Genomic DNA, 22,822 nt, shown 5'->3' with positions numbered 1-22,822 from the left:
TCACTCATATATCATAGATCTTTCCACACTCATGCCTCATTTACCGGTAAGCTTACCTTGAGGGAATGGTAGGTAGTAATAGTTTTTCTTACATCTTTATTTAAAACATGTTTATTGCACTTTATATCACAGTTTGGTTCAATTGTGGTCAAAAATGTGCTGTGTTATGTAGCAGCACAGGCTAATGAGGGGACAATTGTTCTATACATAAGTTATAGAATCTGTGATGATAACAGGAATCAGTTGTCTTACAGATATTACTGAGCCACCTCAGGCTTGTTCATTGGGGATAAATACAAATACATTTAAATATATCTAATATTAATCTTGAATTTTTGTATTAAATTAATCTTTATATTAACCTTTTGTTTTATGTTAATTTTCTGTAAAGCTGCTTTGAGACAATGTAAATTGTAAAAAGTGATATACAAATAAATTTGAATTGAATTAAATTGAATATTTTACAATATTATACTTAATTATAAACAGTTAAATAAATATGAATTTATTTAATTATATCATGCCAGTGCAACAGTGAAAATGTTCCTATAATAGTCATGTTATAGGAACATTTTCACTGTTGCACTGGCATGATGTGGCAAATTCATATTTATTTAACTGTTTATAATTAAGTATAACATTGTAAAATATTCAATTCAAATTGAATTGAATTCAAAGACTATAATAGTCATGTTTAATTTCTATTTCAGAATTGCTATGGATTTAGTCTTTTTCTGCATGCTTAGAGGTTGATGGATGTGGCCTCACAGGGGGCATATTCATGAGGAGGGTCATACAGGTCTGTGTTTCGCAAAAAAGTGTCAAATACCCCAGGATTAACTAAGAGATGAATTTTAAATCCTGTGTCTTGCAGTGAATTGCAGGGTCCAGTTTTTGTTCAGTATCTGTTAATGCAGTAGATATTCATGCAGAGCACTTTGCTTTCTAAAAATGGAAGAATATCAGGTCTGTATAAAGCAAAATAGTCTTTGCAGTTGAGACCTTAATTTGACTTTACCTTACAAATAGAGGAAACAACATTTTTCGAAGGTGAAATGTAACTGTAATGGTGCAGAGATGCATTAGTGCACTTTGGTGCAGTAGTGTTTTGTGTATTGTCTGTAAAATTGGTAAGGATAGGATGATATACTCAGGTTAAAGGAGATTATTCATAATGCAGCGTTCAGCTTAAGGACACATTAGAATTTGGAACAGCAGAGAGAATCTGCTGAGGTCGGGGGATATTTTAGTAGATAACAGGAAATGCTGGGTTGAGGTTTGAGGACAAGCCATCAAGGTTTCAGTTTTAGATGGAGACAGAGAGAGAGAGAGAGAGAGAGAGAGAGAGAGAGAGAGAGAGAGAGAGAGAGAGAGAGAGAGCAAGCATCTTGAACTGTAGAAGTAAGAGAGAAATGACCAATGAAATCTAGCTTGTAAGGAATCATGTAGTCTGGAGGCTATAAAGCAATTCAGTCATTATACAATGCTTTTGCATGTCTGATGATAATTATTTTACTTCAGTTAGTCTGCATGAGTGTGGTTTTGGGGAAGGGATCAGCTTTTTACACAATATTCGGCTTTTATTCATTTTAAAAATGTGTGTGTTGTGTTGTGTGTTATGTTGTGTATGTGTTTGTTGTATTATGTTGTGTTATGTTGTGTTATGTTGTTTTGTGTATGTGTTGTGTATGTGGTTGTTGTTGTGTATGTATATGTTATGTTGTATGTTGTGTTTTGATGTGTTAATAACATATATATTAAAACAGATAGATCAGATTAGATCATTAGCAAACAGATCAGTTTACTCACTTCTTTTTTACTTTATGTTAGAAATAGAACTCGGAATAAAAATACTTTACTAACTACAGCTAATTTAGGGAAGCAATAAAAAAAATGGTCGCTCAAATTTCTACCACTAAATGTGTTAATCCAGTCCAGAAAATACAAACCACATACTAGCTAATGGCCGCACAGAGGAATGTAAAGTATGCACGCTTAAGGAAAAGATGGGAAATCAGGGGTGAGTCCGGAGTATATAACAACCTATATGAAACCTTGAACTATATACAAGATATAAGATGAACGTGGCTGTACAAGTGTTTGACTTTATTATGATTCCCAAAATAACACATAAAAACTATGGTTCTTTTTTTGTTCATATTAAGTAATTTTTTTTACATGAACCACCCCTTAACCAGACAGCGCAATGGTTTGGTCCGTAGTGGGAGGGTTTGTTCTGTGGGGAACTCAACACAGATCAATGAACGGAGCTAAACAAACGGGTTGGGCAACCGAACTTAAGAACGGTCGTGGGATGTATGATCACTGTATTCTAACATTTACCGTTTTACCTGCTAGTTTTGATCAAAGTTGGATTCGGTAATAGCATCGGCGGGTCTCTATGTTTTACAGAGTCAGATATACAACTTTACAGCCTTCCAGTTCCTTGGATATTGACACTCACGAGCGCGAATAATAACTGACAGTTAATCATCTTTGCAGCTGTACATCGAGCTCGATGATGATTTTTGCGAATTCTGGCAACCTGTTGAGAAACTCATATCGTAAACAGGTAAAAAATAAAATAAAAAATAAACATTATTTACTATTTGTTATTGTTGTCGCCTCGTAATACCGAGCCAGGGTTGTTCCTACCGGCCAAATAATGTATGACCAGAATAATCTGGGTTGTTTTTTAGTGTGTAATACTGTAACTAACTCAACACAACACCGAGCTGTGTGATTATATTATGTATACTATGTATCAGGAGTTTGTGCAGTTAGCTTGTAGCATAGCCTAGCTTGTCCTAAAGTGATATAATGTGTCGTTTATCCTTTATTTAGCCCTGTGTTGTGGATTTAAAAAAAATTCACTCTTTCATTCACAAACTCAGGTTATGATCTTTAAGGCTAATTAATAGATTATTGAACTTTATACCAAGGTTTTTTGTGTGTTTTTTTAATGCAGAGCTTCTGTGTAATATGTTTAGTATCTGCTTTTAATTGCTGTAAGATTCCTGCCACTTAAACGTTTAAAAGTGAGATGGATCATGGATTTGAGCAGAATGTGATATACACAGTGTTGATCTGGGGTTAAAGTGAATGCAGGTAAGATGGGATTAGTGAGATAAAGTGACCTTAGACATCACTTAGTGTTCTTCACTTGTCCTTTTGGAGAGGTTCTGTTTAGAACAGTGCAGCTGAGCGGTTCTCTGTAGTCTCTATTCGTTGGTATATGTCCGAGAACCCCTTAAAAATCTCTTGGAGAACCTATTTTTTGGTCTAAAAGTTCATTTTTGTACATCATAAGAATTGTGTTGCATTGTTTCTATTGTGTTAATCTACATGAGGATTGTAGTGTCAGAAGTGTAGTGTACTAGTGTTCTAGTGTAGTGTAGAAGTGTCATGTCATGTTTTCACTTTTGGTTAAAACTGAAAGATTTCTGAGCTTGTTAGTACATTGATTGGCAGTAATGAGGATTAAGCGTATTCATAGGCAGGTTTAGCTGTGTGTGAGTTGAGCAGGGAGAGGTTAAAAGCTCTCAGGGTGAGGCCCTATTACTGGTAAGCCAATGTATTTCCAGTGTGGATATGACTAGCTATCTGAGTCTGGGGCAGCCCGATAACAGTCTCCCCTCCTTAGACCGTCTTTCGTTTCTCTCTCTCTCTGTTTCTCTCTCTCTGTCTCTCTCTGTCACTCTCTGTGTCTCTGTCTCTCTCTCTCTCTCTCTCTCTCTCTCTCTCTCTCTCTCTCTCTCTCTCTGTGTCTCTCTCTCTCTGTCTCTGTCTCTCGCTCTGTCTCCCGCTCTCTCTCTGTCTCCCGCTCTCTCTCTGTCTCCCTCTATGTCTCTGTCTCTTACTCTCACTCATGATCTACTTTTCTGTCTAAGCTGAATACACAGCAGTAAGGAACAATCAGGCTTTGAGATGGTCAGAAAAGCCAGGTCTTCTGGAGTGTGGCCAGGAAAAAGAACTGTAAAGGTGGACAGGGCTGCTCTCTCCTCAAAGCTCTTTGTCCTCACTTAGTTCTAACCAGCGTGGAAGTCTTCCTGGTCGAGCGTTTGTCCTCCATTGGGATGATTAGATAATGTTGTTATTTTAAGAGGATACATGTACAGAGCCAATGAAATGCAGTAGCCAATTTAGCCACTTTAAATCAGAATTTCTCTAAAATTGTACATTTTTGTAGAAATCTCAATGATACCTGTGAAAAAAATTGTAAAATTGTTGTAATGTTGACCGGCCCTTCTAAAGACTAGAAAAAGACCTGGCGATAAATTTAAGATTTTCAGCTGTCTGGTTTTGGTGAGCCCATACCCACTGTATCCCCAGATTCCTGTTCATGACCGACTAAGGTCGAACCTGATGTGGTTTTCTGCTGTTGTAGTGCAGCTGCTTTCAGGTTCGACATGTGTTATGCGTTCTCACTATATTTCCAAGAGTAATTATTTGAGTTTTCTTATCCTTCCTGTCAACTGAAACCAATTTGAGTATTTTCCAGTGACCTCTCCGATTAGCAGAGTGTTTTTGTCCACAGAACCGCCGCTCACTAGTTGTTGGGTTTTTTTTTCTACTTTTTTGCACCATTTTGTAAACTCTAGAGAAAATACCAGGCGAGTACGAGTTTCAGAAACACCCGAACTAGGCAACTGACACCAAAAACCATGTCAAAGTAAAAGTCAGCAAGAACAAAATTTTCCCCGTTCTGATGTTTGATATTGACAATAACTGGAGCTCTGCATGAATGCACTGTGCTGCCAATTGGCTGATTTGATAATTGTATGGATGCACAATAAAATGTTTAAATGTGTGTATAGGTAAACTATATATAAAAAGTCTTCATGGCCCTGCTATTATAGAAAGTTTCTGTGATTTGAAGAAATGAAACCAAGATAAATATTGTCAGAACATTTTCTACCCTCACTTAACAACTTAATGAAATTACATCAAATGAAATTTAAGTGACGAACAATTAGAAACGTTTTATGGTTATAATGTTATAATAAGCTTTAAAAAGTTTAAAGGTTAAAAAGGTTATAATAAGACGGTTGCATAAGTGTGAACATTATTTTTTAACTTGGGTGTGTTTTAGTTCATTTTAAACACATCACTCTGAATCTCATGTTCCAAAATAATTTTCGTACGGCTGTCATCAGTGAAATTTTGATTCTGACTACAAATAATTAAAAACTGTTTCTGTAGGATTTTCTTTGTATCTTCTTGGTTTTAGCTGACTGTGGAAGCCATGGGAGAAAGGTGGTATAGATCAGGAGAAGGGTATACAAGAATCTCCAAAATATTAGATATACTATAGAACATAGTCATCATCAACAAATATATAGAATGAAGCACTGTAGTGACATCACTAAGAACAGGACAACCCTCCAAAATTTATGAAAGGATAAAACATTGTCTTCAGAAGGACGATGCCAAGAGAACTACAGCAAAATTTAAGGAGCAGCAGTAATATCCATGTACTTGGTTTAAATGATGAGTGTAAATGAGATTAATGTAAGTCGCTCTGGATAACGGCATCTGCCAAATGTTGTAAATGTGAATGTATTGATTATTCTCTGCATGTGAGAGCAAATCTGTCATATTGTTCACATCTCTGTGCTATTGGGTGGGGTAGCTAAAAGGAAGCCCTTTCTTACAAACAAATCCAAGCTAACTAAATCCCCCAAACCATGTGGCAAAATGTATCAGATCAGTTCCATTATTTCCAAAGACATTTTTGCCAAAAAAAAAGGCAAATCACAATAATAACACCATCCTTATTGTACAGCATAATGGTGGGAGCATGATGCTTTATTGCTGCTTTTTTCAGCTATAAGCTATAACCAAAAGAATATCAATGTATATTTGAATGAGCTAGACAGATCCCACGAGAGAATACCACTAAAAATCTGTGGGGTAACTTAAAGAAGACTGTGCACAGGAACTGCCCTTACGGTTTGATGGATCTAAAATGTTTTGCAAGAAAGAGTGGGGAAATATTGCCATGTCAAGCTACACTGATAGACTCTTACCTAAAAACACTGGGTGGGATGATAAAACCCAAAGATCCTCCAGCACAGTATTAGTTTAGGGGTTTACACACTTAAACATGTAGGTTAGGTTTTTTCCCTATTTACCCTGACAAGGTTTCTAATCGTTTTTCACATTAACATTTTATACACTGTTATGGAAAATGTTCTGATATTTGTCTTGGCTTTATTTTTTTTAAGATTTTTTACCTCTATATGTAATATTCCAGGCAACAGTACTATTTTTGAGTCACTGTGATAATGCACTGAAGCTATAACTAGGCACACAACATAAACCACAAAAGTCATTATCATTACTAGGCTGCATGATTATCCGAGACTATAGCTATACCAATTAAGTCTATACATAGCGGTATCAGACATCGTTTAATATGTTACTCTGCCATTAAAATGGATATAATTAAATAAAATGCATTGGTAAAGAAGTATTTGTAAAACCGCTATTATGATTTTTGTTGATGTGCAGTTTATTGAGTAGCTCTCGCATTCTGCTTCTGCTGATGAATTCCCCTCACTTCTATTATCTTGCTTATTTATAAGTTAGATCATGTTGGCCTTGTTAGAAAGCAATCTACAGCCATATTGGCTCTTGGACAGATCATATACATGGAAGCCCTGCCACTGTTCATTCTGATTGGACTCATGTGCCCGTCTCATTTGCCTTGCCATGACCTTGTAGCCTCTGCGCATCTGTTTTATAACTATACTACGATGTGCCTTCCGGTTGCCAGACAATTTAAATAGTGGCTTGAGCCAGCCCTGTTGAATAATTGCTGTCTTTGTACATAGATCTTTCATGGAATGATATTTTGCTCATCATTATATCTGTGCCGAAGCCTGTTTTTCAGCACCATGCAATATCAGCCTCAGCAAGGCTTTAGTTTTACTGCAACTTCTGAGCAGCTGCTGGAATAAAAACAAGATTTACAATTATATAATATTATATAAAATTAAAAACACTTATCAGGAATGTTTAGGCCATTAATGTGAGGGGAAAGAGGCATAATTGCTCACAGTTGGCCAGTTGTCTTTTATTATTAGAAGAAAAGTCAAATTCAGAGTTACTGAGAAAAGCCTGTGTAAATTCGTAAGAAATACAATGAGCTGCATTGACAGAAGCATGATCATGCCTTGTTCTCCTCTAATGAGACCTACTTTAGCACTCCTGTGTCTCTGAGAGAGCCTGTGTGGAGAAAGGAAGAAGCTGGATTTGGGGAATTCTTACCGATATTAGCTTTAGTCCATGGATTTATGTCAAGAATCCAAACATGTAAGCAAGATATTCCTTCTTTAGCTGTCGCAAACAGCTGATGTACTGTGAAGTACTGACCTGAAATACTGAATCTGTATTGGTTTGGAATTATTTTCAGGTCTAATGATCTGTAAACAGCATCAATTCTGCATAAAAAATAAGGTAACATTGTCTTAAAGGCCCCTATAATCAGGCCTCTGACATTTTGCAGAACCAGACAACCCAAGTATTCAGTCAATAGGGTTAAAAATATGATGTCAGTATTGGCGAAGCGTTAGATATTAGATTTAGATTAGATTAGATTCAACTTTATTGTCATGTCCAAGTACAAGGCAACGAATGCAGTTTCAGTATCAGACAGTACATCAAGCTGTGATGTCAGGATTATACTGAAAATGGTGAAAGTATAGTATCTTTATTCTGGACTGTTACAGCAGGTTGGTCAAAGATTATGACGTATAAATATACAAATAAAAATTTCAACCATTGATGTAATGTGATAGAATGTGGTTTATAGTTAATCATTAATATTGCTCTATATGTGTTGTATATGTACTTATCATAGTTTCTAAATGAAGCAGAATAAAGTAAGGTCTATTTTCGGTCAGTTATTATTATTAATATTTCTCTGTTTGAATGCAATGTAGTCTGTGGCTTAATGTGCCTCTAATTTGGGAATACTAACTACACAGAGAAACACTTTTTGGTACCCTTTGGATAGTGAACCATGTAGACACAGAGTGCAGATGTAGGCCATCTCCTTAATTTGCTTGTTAAGGTTGATCTGCTGTTAATCCAATAGTTATTTTAGGTAGTCACGCTGTAGGAGTTTTGCTGATGTCTTACTGAATACTGTCTTCGACCGGTTTGGGCTAGCTACATCAGAGCTCTGGCCCTGTCCCAAATGGTGCACTGATGGCCATGTGGTTCTTGTTTACTTTTGTCTTGTTTACTTATGTTTTTTGGAAGGCTGTAAGGAGTTCAATTTCCCATTTTGGGCTACTATTTTGCTCACGGACACCCTCTAGGCACCCTTTGGCACAGTCTGCATTAAAGCAGACTCAACAATGGTGCCTGACCCACAACTCCTTGCAATTTTGAACCAGTTGTAGCAGGTAAGATAGTTCCTAAAGGGTCTTTGGTTTTAGCCAGTATAGAAACTTGAAGGCAGAATTAATGACACAACAATAATAACACAAACAAACACCAAATTCACATTATTTTATGTCCATCTCCTGACACGGCTACAGTTTAATTGTAAGTGAAGGAACTGATGAGTATAAAGTTTATTCATCAATGGAAATTTATGTTTAAAATATCTCGGGTTAGTGTGTTACAACAAATTGTTTATAATCATTACATTCTCATAGCTTTGCATGAGTAATGCCATGCGAGATTGTTACTTTCTGTCAGTATCTCGGCATGACAAACCGCTGTGATAACACCTCACTGAACACAGCAGGCAACAAATGCTAACTTGTAAAACTTTCAAGCTCTCGATCACTCACACTTCTCTGCCATGTCAGCAAAGTGTGAACTTGGAAGAGGAGTACAAGACTTTCAGGTGCCATTTGGGACAAGGCTATAACCATTGTTTTCACACAGATGTACTGTTTTTACTCGAAACTAGGAAGATTTGACGTTTATTCAGTGGTTGAAGCAAAGAGTAGGTTTGCTGGCCTATCCCCTCTCCTTGGAAAGGAATTTATAGCAACCTCTTTAACTTATGATTCATAAATACTTCTGAGATGTGTAGTCCCAAGCACAGCAGTATAGTTCAGTTGTGTTCTCAGAAGCAACTTTGTGTGAAATTACAATTCCAGCCAGTTTTTCAGGCCAATCAGAACCCCAGTTAAATACGTACAGGATTATGAGGACAGGAGCAGAGTGTACTGCCAGTGTGTTGCATCTCTTTGCTTTGGTTCTTCCATAGGGAGGAGAAAAGGTCTGGAACGCTCTAAAATCCCAGACAGCGAGTGTTAAATTGCAGAGGAGACTTGTGAATGCTGGAAAGACGATCTGAGCCTCTGGAGGACGTCCAGACTGTGATTGCTCAACGCTGTCACTGCCTCATTCCTCGGATTCCAGGCGCTTCCTCTTTTCTTGTGACTCCTTGAACATACTGTGAAAGAGAGAGAGAAAGGGGTAATCAGAGGGGAACAGAGGGAGTACTTGAAGAGGAAAAGCTCCCCAGCTCGGAACATCTGTGTCCATGCAAACAGGACGGAAGTGATTGGCTCTGCCATACAAGAGCTCTTTTATAATGTGAAGAATAGGGCTATCTAACTAGCGCAGTAAAAGCCTGTCCAAATATCCCCCAAGATTTTCTCTGGTATGCGTGGACTTTCAATAGGGAACCTGTTTCCGGCTTAATTAAGGGTTTATATTTATAGGTTTTGCACATATCTGATTTGGTTGGGAATACACAGTACTACGGCAAAACGTATTTTACTCAGAAGCTTTTATCTGTTTTGTGGCTGAATGTTAAAAACATTGATCAAAAATCACATGAAGTGAATATTTTTTAAACGCTAAAGCGCAGCATAATTTCAGTTTTGCGCTACCAAAATGAATCAATGGAGAGACAAGTACTTTGGATACTTATAGTACCTCACAGTTGTAGTAGATTTTGCACAGCACACATACATCACACCCTGCAGGTTTGACGCAGTGTTGTCATTCTTTTCCTGTTGCTTACTTTTCATTCCCAGACATGCCTCTCCGCCTGGTTTGCATGTAAGGACCTTGGCATGCAAGTGGTTTCCTGTGTGTGTGTGTGTGTGTGTGTGTGTGTGTGTGTGTGTGTGTGTGTGTGTGTGTGTGTGTGTGTGTGTGTGGAATCCCATGGGGCAGGGAAAGGTTGTATTTGCACTGTAGAGCTTGTCATGGGGACTATTAGGTTTCTGCTAAGCATGCTGGAAATGGCCTCTTCTCCCTCCTGTTTGCAATCAAATAATTGTTTGCAATTAAATAAACAAAAAAAAAGGACAAAATTTGCCAGAAAGTTTAGCAGCATGTATATCTTTTACACACACCTTCCGCCCTTTTTTCTTGCCGTGCATAGAGCCCTTTGGGTTTGAAAGAAGAGGTGGAAAGGGAAGAGGATGGAGCACAGCATAGAGCAAGATATTCATCTTCATTCAGCACTGACAGTGTGGAGTTATTTAGTTTGCATTCAGGAATCAGGGCCCATTTGTATTGAGGGCTACTTCTGTTTGCTCCTTTTAAACAAACTGGTAGAGTTATTTTCTCAGAATAGGAGCAGTGTTGTCTTTATTTATTTAGGTTCTATTTATAACTCAGGAGCTAGGAAATATTATTAGCAGTCAGACTGGCCAAGCTGAAGTCTTGTCAAGCTTGTTTTGTGTAGGCAAGGCGTGTATTCGTTTTAATGATTGTCTGTTAACACGTCATAAATCTGAGCAGCGCCGTCAATCCTACCTTTGCACTTTTTTTCATCTGTTGTGGACTTGGAAAATATATATTTACATTAGGGAATTACATCTATACAGATTTACTCGAATAGCAAGCATGTTTTGAGTGGCGTTCAGGATATTGTTTTCAGCCCTAATGAATTACTTCTAAATCCAGATACGTATTTTAAAATACAGCAGTCTGTAGAACGCCTTCATTTACATACATGTTGTACACAAACCAGATTTATGCAAGCAAGGAGCGGCATTTAGTGCTAGCTTAACCATAACAGCGAGAAGCTAGAGAGTCTTAACTCAGCAAGTTAGCTGAGTTGTCTATCGTATTGCTTGTGCTTTTAACACACCTTAAATCATGCCAGTTTCAGCAAGACATACTGAAAAAGTACTCATATATAGATTTTTATATATATATATATATATATATATATATATATATATATATATATATATATATATATATATAAAGAAAGAGAGAGAGATTATCCACCTCTGAAGTTCAACTTCAGCCTTATTTATGAATCTTTTGGTAAAGATATGTAAATCTTTTTGTAGGACAAACTGATCTTGAAACTTTCAGCAAAACCCCGATTAATTTTTTTAGGTCATAAATTACGAAGCATGTTTATTTAGCAATTCCCACAAATTTCAAGCTAAGAATGAGTTTCTGTGCACCAAATCTTCAAGAAAGCAGCTCAAACATTGCAGTGTATCATATGCCACCATCACAGCTTAACTCTTCCTCCTTGTGCAGGGTCCCTTTTTTCCCCTAATAGCTGAATATTCATGTTTGTTGAAATTTCCCAAGATTTCGTGAAATTTTCACTCAATTTTGTTAAGAAGTAAACAAACAAATTAATAAATAAGTACATAAACTTGATTTAAATAACTGTCAATTTGTCCGTGTTATCAGCGTCTATTAATTTGCAGTAACTCATGCAAAGTATACAACTCGAAGCTGATCAAACAAGGTTTACAACAATGATGCTTATGTCACTGTACACAAATTCAGTTTCAGATTTTATAGGGTACAAACGCGTATCCATACTAACAGGATTTTTATGGATAACATATTGTGTGTAAAAGCTTCTGCGTATGATTTATATATAAATCTGTTCATATATCGAGCTAAATAAATTAGACATTATGTTTGAGTATATTGCAACAGCCAGTTTGGTCATCATGTGCCATCACACAGATTGTGAGCGTTAGATATAGTTTGTTAAATATAATGCCTCATGAGCTGTTTAATGTTGCCATGTGTATTATAAACAAAGTGTCTAAACTGTGTAACAGATTTTACTGAATTAAAAGAAAACATGGCAATTATCTGTCTATTTAACAGATTGTTATATAGATTATCCACCTCTGAATCTTCCAGTTTTTATTCTATACAGAAACATCAAGTGTACAACTATCATTGAGATTATTGTATGTGTGTAAGCTTATCGCATGCAGATCAGCACAGTCTGCATTTTAGAGCCCATGCATTTCAGAGTAAGATTTGTGTACCCCACCCCTGTATGCATTAGGATGACTACACTAGCCATTTTACAGTAAGTTCAATCAATATGACACACCCAGGTTCAATTTCTTCTTTGATACACTCATCATAAATGCTCCAGTGGCAAGCAGGATTAGCCCATGGCTTCCTGCAGTCCACAGTCATCTTTTGTTCATCTAATAACTGTTGATAGTCCCAAGTTAGTTTTGCTTTCACTTACCGTTTTGCTTTCACTTACATTTTTCATCTACATCATAACCAAAATTACACAGACCTGCAAAAAAACTGCCTATATCCGTTCACACTTTTTTTCACACCCCTAGGTCTAAGTCTTGTATTGTGTTTGCCTTCCACACCCATGTGTTCACCCTGACCTCGTTTTGTTTTTCTGTCACTTTTGTCAGCCTCCCGTTGGCCCATCATCTCAGCCCATGGCTCCTCCGAGCCCCGGAACCAACAGCAGCACCAATCAGAGCAGCAGCAGCAGTACGGCAGGTTGGGAACAACTCAGCAAAACCAACCTGTACATCCGTGGCTTGCCCCCAGCAACCACTGACCATGACCTGGTCAAGCTCTGCCAGCCGTGAGTACACAATTTCCTCTCATTAGATTGATCCGCTACTGATTAGTCCTTTTTTCCTTCAAGGCCTTGGTCAATACGAGACTTAGGAGAGCCTTGGACAAATATTAGCTTCATATGAAGGTAGTATTGCTTCCATAGACTTGTGTGTGCTACTGAAATGGACGAGGAGATTGGAGAAAAGCCTCCTGCAGATCTGAACAACTGGCTGGGGCTCATTAATCCCAATTGCACTCTGAGAGAAATGAGCTGCTATGAAATGGAGATCGATTATGGCTCGAGGAGGGGAATATGGCCACAAATACACAAACATCAGTCTTGTGTATCAGCATGGCTTCAGATCCCCCATGCTGGCTTGTGTATACGGTTGTAATCAGTTGAGCCACAGTGCAGTGGTTGCTACTTTTGTTAACGCGGCCCTATAGATGTGAAACTAATGATGGCACTGCACAGGTTGTTATGCTGTTCTGAGATGTGTAAATACATTCAGTGGTATTTTACTGTGATTTTTGCTGCAGGGTTATCAGTGCCAGAAGTCAGCGCCTGAGTGTTAAAGTAGTTGTGAATATGAGAAAGAATATCGAGGCACTTTTCTGTAGTTCTTTGCCCTTTACATTATGATCGAGCACCATAAATACAGTCAGCTTCTCTCAGCATTAATATGCTACAACTTGCTTTTTCAGAGGTCTAAACTGGAAGGAATGTGTTGAATAAATGATAAGTTATAATGCTTTGCTGAGCGTGATATGGGATCTTGAATGAGAATATTGCATTTTAAAACAGAAAATGAAAAACAACATTGAGAGCTGCACAGGAAAATGCAAGGTCTAAAGGAACTGCTAATAAATATGGCCACAAGACCACAAACTTCCTGAAAACCTTCAACTGTTAAAAGTAAATGGTAAAAAGTCTCCATTACTGTTTGGTCTCATTGTGCTGTTATATCTTTGCTTGACTTGCAAGGTGACTTTGAAATCTCTTTGAAATCTCATTCTCTCCTTTCCAAACCTTCTTTCAACCACACACACACACACACACACACATGCTCAGACTATGAGAGATGTTGACTTTGTAGCACATTCAATCTATTCCTTTTTCCTCTATGGCTTTCCTGGCATGTTTTCTTAGGAGGGGGCACAGAAGGCAAACTGTGGCAATTTCATGTTCCACGTTATTAAGAAAGTCAAGCTTCTCACTTCCTGGGGTGTAATTAGTTCACCCAATGTTTCAGTTTTGCCTCACAAACCATGGCAAATTTGCATATTTGAAAGCATTAGTCAATACCTTCAGAAGGCAAGTGAAATAAGGGAACAGTTTGATTGATAGAGATTATAATCCCCAGCGAGTGACTTTGACTTGCGTACGGTACCGGACATGTCTGAACACTTAAGAATGGCCATTTAAGGTTGTGGATTAGTGTGAGGTAAGGCTCAGGAATGTGATCTTCAATGTGTTAGCTGCATTTAGATTAATCCCATTCGGGGATTCTAAAGCAATTTCCCCTTTGACCTTTTAAGTCATGCTATACAAGGCAGAGAAGAAGCTCTATTTGGGGTCATTCACATCTTCTGAGTGGAACAGTCTAATAATCATTATCATTCATTATCCTTGTTACATAAAGCCACAAAAACTCACTGATGGTGTATATATGCTTGAAGATACTCATCTGACCTCTGCAAGAGTTTACATTAGTGAGATTCCTGCATACTTCATTATCTATTATTTTTGTTGAATCGCTCATCCACCATCTGCTGTGTTTTGATGAATGTTTGAACTCTTTCTCTGACAATTAATATGCAGCAAAGTCTTTCAGGTAATGTTAGGAATAAAACATGATGGGGCATGCTGTTGGTAAAATTATTAACATTGGTGTTGCTGTTTCCACCCCCGGAAGATGATTATTTTTATATATATTATAGTCTCAAATAATGTTATTACTCTTATTTCACATTTTTGCTAATGAATACACGTTTTTAAAGTGACACGAGATACATTTGAATTGTTTATAGTTATATTTAACTGAAATGTTGAAATGTCCGCAAAGCAAGTTCTCGTTCTCTCTGAGGCATGCGTTATAGCAGCTATAAATAGTCATTCCTTTTTCAGGTGATTTTGCTGTCTTCAAGGTTGTAAGATTATACAAAATGTAAAAGAAAAGCAGAGAAACCCTAAAGCAGTCTTCTAAAAACTTAAACATACAATAATAACTTACCTCTGCCTACGATAAACCCCTGACGGTAAAACTACTTTTATGAATACAAAATAAATAACTATTTATTTTATGTAATTAAATTTAAATTCAGATTTCATGTTTATGTCGAGAGTTCGCTATACAAGTCCCTGTGTAGGTAATAATGTGAAAGTGAAAGCAATAATTAAAAAAGCTGTGTTTTGCCTGGCAACTGGAACCCCAGTCAGAGTTGCTATTATTAAAATAAAAAATCAGCACTTTCTATTATTCATTATAATGAATCTCAGTTAAACTCAAGTCATGAATAACAGCCAAATGATCCTATGTACTTTATGTGTAATACGATATGTAATATTTTACCGCTGTAATAGTGCAGTCACATAATATTTTTGTTTTTACAAAGGATGAAAGATTTAATTTAATAAATCATAAATCTTGACCTATAACTCCAAAACGGAGCGACTTTTGTGCCGCCGAGGGAAGCACAGGCCCAGGGCTGCTACCCACAGGGGCCATGTGGGAATAGATTTAAAATAGCTTATGTTTATCCTGGGCAATTTATGGGAAAAGGATATTCAAGCATGTAAGCGTAGCTTACTTTGTATTTTTAAACAGTTGCCTTGTTAAATGTACCTGTATTTATGTCTGGGGATAAATACTTCCCTTAGTACTTCTACATTAGGAAATGTGTATAGATTTTGGAGTACTCTTTGTTTTATTGTGGCAGGATTTCTGTAGAGATTGTGTAGGACAGGTTGCTCAGTTTTGAGAAACATGAAGCTATTTAATGAAAGATTACGCCATCTGATGCCATGACCCCAAAAAAAAGTCTCAACCTTCTATTTACTCTACTTTCTGCTTAAGATCAGAGAGCAGCTCCATGCTGTAAGTGTATGTGTGTATGTGTGTGTGTGTGTATGTGTGTGTGTGTGTGTGTGTGTGCCTTATTGGACAGTAGTATGACCCTGAGCAATGTCTATAGAAATCAATAAGCACATAGTGAATAGTAACAGGAGCCTGTATTAGGCTGAGTAATAGAATGAAGGGCAGGAACGGCAGGTGAGATGGCGGTTGCATTGTTCTCCCTGCTGCCTCTCTGGCTGGGACGACACTCTATCTCCTTCCCTCAGTCCACACAAGCCTGTGCAATCCAATTCCAATGGATTTTTAGTGAAAGCTAATGGAGACATAGGCTAATAGAGAGGATTGGTCTTTGAAGGCCCTCTTGTCTTTCAGCAGAGCAGAAAATGAGGTTTCAAAACAGAATTTTAAAGGAATACTGAATAATGTTCAAGACTTTTTAATGGCACTGGATCAGTCAAGGACTAGAATGTCTCAGCCATCATTAAATTACAACCCTTCCCAGTTTCTATCAATGGTGTACCTATTTGGTTTGATGACCCAGTGGAAACCCCCTCATTTTTGGCCTTGGAGCCTGCAGAGGCAAGCAGGAGGCCACAGCAGCCGAGGGAGACCAGACTGGCACAGGCTTTAAAGGTCATTCTCCATAATTGGATTTCAAATCACATAATGGTTTTGCTGTTTGGATATTAATTGGTAGAACTTAATGCGGTCTCTTCCTCCCAGTTTACCTGCAGTGCTGGTGTGATTCTCTTTATACACATACAGTAGTGAACAAGGTCAAGAGTCTTCATTTAAAATAGGTTTCCCATTTCCTTAGAGGCCAGAGGTGAAAATGTGCTTCATATGTGCCATGCTGTATCGTACCATCCTACTTCTGCATGGGTTTCTTAATTTCTGCCGCTTCTGCAGTTCTACAGTTTCACCTGGCTCTGCTTTATTTTTACCAGGTATTTATTTCTAGACAAGATGAGGAAATGATGTTCCTATGTGTTTTGGGTAAAATACAGACAATAGTGTGTTGAAATTTAATTATTTACAGCACATCTACTGTCAACCAGTCTTGTCAAATGAAATAAATATCAGTTATAAAATATCTTTGACAACTTAACTAATCTCATTAAAATATGATTTTAGTAATGTGAGGAAATGACATTTTATTTTATAAAAGCAGGTCTGACATTTTCTGCTCATGACGTAAACCTCCAGTAAATTTCCATTCATATCTTTGGGCGATGTGTGTGCACAGTTAGTTACTAGCTGGCTACAGAAATGGTGAACAATACTTGATCCAGATTGGTTGATGAACTGGATCAACATTGCAGCTCATAGCCATTAAAAAAGTTTTTAAACCAACACAATGTGCGTAAAACAATGTTATTTGACATAATAATAATGAGTTGTGTGCCTTATGTTTACTACTCATGAATAAGCATTTGGAACAGCCATAAAATATTTATGACAATATTACACACACCAAGTCCCTCCCACAACTGTATTAATAAACCATGGAGTACAAAGCACGTCTCTTTATATGACCGTTCATTTTTGTGGTTTTCTAAAACAGCTACAGGTTAGTAGGCTTGTGTTAGGGCTGTTGAAGACCGAAAATGATGCCTAGTATGATTTGCTGAGAGTGAATAAAGAATTGTTGAAAACCAGGCATTTATTTTTATTCCTGTTGATATTGCATCAATCTTTTTTAATACTACAAGTTGTTTAATATTTGTTAAACTTGTACATCCCCATGCTGTTAAACCAATTTTAATCCTTTGAGTTAATTTGGTGTAATAGGTAAGTTGGTGTCCTGTATAAGATTCTAAATCTTTTTAAAATCAGTAGAATAAGGGTCTTGTGTTTTGTTTATTGCATGGGTGCTAAATAGGTCTTTCTGGTTTGACATCATAATTTTGCATTGCCTTAAATTGTGTATTTTTTTTATTGCACATGTGTAACATGAGGGGGGCACAGTGGCTTAGTGGTTAGCACGTTCGCGGTTCGATTCCTGCCTCCACCTTGTGTGTGTGGAGTTTGCATGTTCTCCCCGTGCCTCGGGGGTTTCCTCCGGGTACTCCGGTTTCCTCCCCCGGTCCAAAGACATGCATGGTAGGTTGATTGGCATCTCTGGAAAAATTGTCCCTAGTGTGTGATTGCGTGAGTGAATGAGTGTGTGTTTGTGCCCTGCGATGGGTTGGCACTCCGTCCAGGGTGTATCCTGCCTTGATGCCCAATGACGCCTGAGATAGGCACAGGCTCCCCGTGACCCGAGGTAGTTCGGATAAGCTGTAGAAGATGAATGAATGAATGAATGAATGAATGAATGAATGTGTAACATGTAAAGTTCTATCAAGAGGTACTAAATAAATGTCCATGTTTCTGTGGGTGTTTCCAAGTTTCCAGATTAAATTTTTTTTTTTTGTTTTTTTGTACCATGTGATTTTGATTTCTGCTGCTTTCTTATGTCTTGTCCTGAAGATTTGTTAGTTTGTAGTTAATAATGTGCAGGTTTATTTGTTGCCAAGTTGCATAGCAGTTCTGTGATGACGGGACTTTCCCCACATAGAGATACCCTGTGTGTTGTCAAAACAGAGGAATTGCATTTCTCCTCTAAGCAATTCCATAAGGAGATCTCTTGGTTAAAGAAAAAGTCATTAATCTCCCCAGACAATAACATTTCAATAGTATTGTAGTAGACCTAGCAGTGTTTAACCATAGTGAAATTGCGTATCCTGTGTGTGTGTTATCTTTAATAATAATACAAACACAACTGACAGGTCTAATGGCTTTTGAAAATGCTGTTAATTACATTACAGCTGCATGCATGCAGATGGTAGACAAATTACAGGAGAAAAACTGGATGTTCTCTTATGCTATGGTTACCTTTTCCTGATTCGGATTACTGCGTTTGTGATTATTTTTTTTATTTTTTTGGTCTCCATGTATATCAATGCAAAGTTTTTCTGACTATTTACCAGTATCCTATGGTGAAGCATTTCTGTCCTGAAGGGAGAAGTCTCTTCAAGTATGATAACATCTTCATTCACAGGGCAAGAGAGCAGGGTTCTGTAGGGTTTGATGAGTATGAAAATGATCATAAGCTTCAGCCTAAAGTCAACAGTCCTCATCCTACAATCTGTTCTGGAGGCACGTGGTGTCCCAGAACCTGACTAATAAACTGTATTTTGGTTTTTCCTTTAATTTGGTACCCATCTGCATAGATGGGATTTGCTTTAATTTCATTTTATTCTTAACAGAGAGAGTGTGGAAAGTTTTTAACAAAAAGAAACAGTATGATCCAAATGAGAAAAAAAGTTTTGCAACCGGACCGAGCATGTCTTCTAGTCCCAGGTTTAAACTGAGGTTATTGCAGTGAGTTAATCAGTTAGAAAGATCAAATGATCATGCACCTTTGCCAAGGCAGCCTTCATCTGGAAATGTTTACCCTGATTATTTTCTTTCATTTGGTCTTTACTTGGTGTGTGGCCACCTGGCTCTTTTCTGGGAAACACTTACTATGGCTCTCAGTGGTTTGGATTCAATGTTGGTTTCATTTGTCAGGCCAGACAGCTTTAGCGATACAGCTCTGATGGGTTTCCTGTTTGTGGCCCCGACTCTGCTGTACCATGTTTCTCTTTTGATCCCGGAGATGTAGCATTAGCTAGGAAATGTGGTTCCAAATTAGATTTCATGTGACAAAAGGAAAGCCGTTTGGTGTTTTATATTGTTGCGTTTGTAGAAGGAAAATGTTGGAGCCTGTGTATGTGTCTGTGGATCTTTATCCAGCACAGTGATGTACTTCTTTTAGTGATGTTTCAGTCCAGAAACAACCTACTGTGTCTCATGTTTTTGGGGTGATGTCATTAAGTTTTATACAAGCTGTGTTCTCTCTCTCTCTCTCTCTCTCTCTCTCTCTCTCTCTCTCTCTCTCTCTCCCTCTCTCTCTCCACACACACACACACAATCATGAGTAGGGGGTGGAGTGTTGTAAGATAGACTCCAGCTGTCTGCTGTTTCAATTCATACACCAACACTGTTCTCTTTGTTCTTTTCACAGTTACGGGAAAATAGTATCAACGAAGGCCATCCTGGATAAGACTACAAATAAATGCAAAGGTGTGTATGTTCTGCCGTGCCCTCAGCAAGCACCACGTTTTGTGCATTTTTCCACTCTTTTCTGCTGAAAGCTAAATGAATGCTTGTAGAATAAACTAAAGTACAGACTGCAAAAACAGCACCATATTGTAGGTGCAGATTAAATCATTCAAATGTACAACATATGCCGGAATAATATGCTGCAAAGGTATTGTGTGTAGCGTTCTATTTTTAAGTTAATACAAACAATAATTCAAGAGCGAACACTGCAGAAATAACACTATAGCCTCTGTGTAATGTTTGAATTTGTTTAGCCTGATCAAACAGCGGTGCATGCAGAATTTGGAAAGTCACTGCCAGAGCCTGTTTCCATGAATTATACAGACTTCAGTGTCCTGCTCTGACTCATGACTTCTTGGCTGCTGTGTGTGCATGCACGAGTAAATGTATGACTCTGTCACTGCTTTGCTATGTGAGCCTGGGTGGATCAGGAAACTGGTCTGCAGGCCTTTAGACTGGGGGGAGGAGGTGTCCTCTGCCCCAGCTCTCCGTACACACTGTTATTTCTGCCTGGGTCAGGCCCTTGATGTGCTTTCAGAATGGGGGTGATGCAAGAGAGACATTGGAAGAGAGAGATTGAGGGTGGCACAGCTCAGAACCTGGCTCGGTTCCTGAGTTTGGCACCTGTGAAACAGCCAGGCCTCGCTGCACCTCGCCACTGTGATGTGGATTATTTATGCGCTGAGTAATCTCAGTCTGACTGAGAAGACTGACAAGGGTGTGTGTGTGCATGTGCGGCGTGCATGAGCTGTAATTCTATCCCTGACTTGACTCTGTGTGCTCAGCTGCCAACCAAGAGGTTAGATACCAGTCAGTAGCTTAGTATCTGTGCACAGTAGAGACACACTGGAACCTGTGGTGATCCTGTGATCTACACTCATAAACCATCATCATAACCTACTAAATCCTCTGAAAGCTCAACTTTCACTTACTTGTACATATCTAAAAGTTTAGCCTGGCACTGTCTTCTTTCTGTAATTGCCCTGTTCTTTTAAAAGGAGGGAGGTCCTGGCTTGCCAGTGCAGATTTCTAATTATATAATACTCACGCAATACTCCCGTTGCCCCTCTGTACCTCGGCCACAGTGTAGATAGTTATAATTGCCTGAAAGAGCAAGAGTTGATCTGCCTGCATTTGCAGTTAGGTGTGTTTGCAGTTTAAATATGGCAGCAACCACAGTGTCCCCGCAGCTTCCATATCAGTCACAGGTTACCAAGCACCGAGTCACAGAATACAGTGTGATCAACATTCACAATGTGTGCAGGCAGAGAACCTAACTAGTGAAATTTGGAAATGAAACCCATAGACTCGTGGAGTGAAATCAGGTATCTGGGAGGTATCCGAGGACAAGAATAGCTTTTCTACTGTTTGAATTTGTAGCTGATCAGCTCAGGGAGACCATTCTGATCTGTAACAGATGTATATTTTAAAATGAAACCGATCCACAAGTGGAGCTTCTCTGTCCTGCTCTGCCAGGCTAATAGCTTTTAGATTTATTTAACTCCTCAGCTCTATTGTACCAAACCTATTTCCCAATTCCCACCCACTAGCAAGATGTCCTCAATTGTACAACAGATACCACTTGAGGAAGGTGAAGGATAGCACAAGTTTTTTGAATTGCTGCTCATGCAGCAATACAGGAGAGCTGAATTTGCTTGGAGGAGATGCTAATAAATTCATTTACCTATATATGAGTCCACAGACATGCACAACTAGCTATTATTTCCACCAAGAGATCAGGCCCAATTAGATTTTTTTTGGATGACATCTTGCGATCTACCAACAACAGGGAAAACTCTTTTCTGTTGCAACACTTAAGATCCCTAAATGACTGATTAGGGATTTTTATAGTACAATGCAGATATGACGAGTTCCAATAGCAATGTCCTTGTGAGCATGCAGATTAATTTCTGTGGTATCAGCCTGAGAAATTTAAACCTACACTGCAAACTCGGGCTGTGTTCACTGCAGACCACAAGCAGGTTTTCTGCTGTCCTATGCACTTTACCTGCTTATTACTTACTTATGCACTATATCCTCCGTTCTACAGAGGTGCGCACACAGTTTCACTTTATTTTGGTAAATGTAATTAAGTATGTTATGTGGATTAGGTGGATTTTGAAAGATAACATTACTGGGATTGTTTACTACTAGTCTAAAAACAGTATTTCCAAACAAAGATTAATACAGTTCATGGATGAACTAATATCGTGTATTATGAAGCGGTATTGTCAATAAAAACTTGAATTACTATTTATTCCAGTTCACCGCTGCTGGACTACAGTCTTGTACGTTGTGTAAGTTGTTCTAATAAACAAAAGGTCCATCTGTTTTCTGCCTTTACCGCTGTAATTGGCAGTCATGTGCATGTTTATAATTGTAAATGTAGTTGTTTAGAGTGAGATGCAAAGTAAATATATTATAAGTGTATATTCATTTATATTCATTAATAAGATGTGAACTCCATTCAAATAAAATTGGACCATGAAGTATATTTATATACTAAATATAAAACTCTCTGATTATTTATGTTACCAGCATATCGTGCATTCTTTTTCCATAAAGGAAGCAAAGAACTGAGCAAAGTATTCCTGATGCTTATAATATATAATTATATAAATGTCTACCAGGTTTCTTTCCCTTTTAAATAACCAGTTACACAGCTAGCCAGCTACATTCGCTCATCAGATGGCTGTTTATCAGTGGTTGTTTTTCAGTGTCCTGATTCAAATTGGCAAATTAACTAGTCAGCTAATGGAAAGACTTAATTTACGGCTTCTGGCAACACATTCAGTTCAGCTCGT

General features: G+C 38.0%; 1 protein-coding gene across 3 annotated transcripts in view; it reads left to right on the top strand.

Moving 5' to 3' along the window:
* LOC132850265 (RNA-binding motif, single-stranded-interacting protein 1) overlaps positions 1-22,822 on the top strand; it is a 48,283-nt gene that overhangs the window by 7,284 nt on the left and 18,177 nt on the right. For 2 of the 3 annotated variants that reach the window (XM_060876665.1, XM_060876666.1), the window contains exons 2-3: positions 12,639-12,817; positions 19,921-19,979. In XM_060876665.1, the coding sequence (XP_060732648.1) occupies positions 12,639-12,817; positions 19,921-19,979 (238 nt within the window). Of the gene's footprint in view, positions 1-2,222; positions 2,317-2,412; positions 2,573-12,638; positions 12,818-19,920; positions 19,980-22,822 lie in introns of those variants that run through there. The other variant, XM_060876668.1, reaches the window with a different exon arrangement.

The sequence above is a fragment of the Tachysurus vachellii genome, chromosome 8 (assembly GCF_030014155.1).
Source record: "Tachysurus vachellii isolate PV-2020 chromosome 8, HZAU_Pvac_v1, whole genome shotgun sequence".
NCBI classification, from domain to species: Eukaryota; Metazoa; Chordata; class Actinopteri; order Siluriformes; family Bagridae; genus Tachysurus; species Tachysurus vachellii.
The sequence above is the reverse complement of the archived record's forward strand: the minus strand, read 5'-3'. Positions and strand labels throughout refer to the sequence as shown.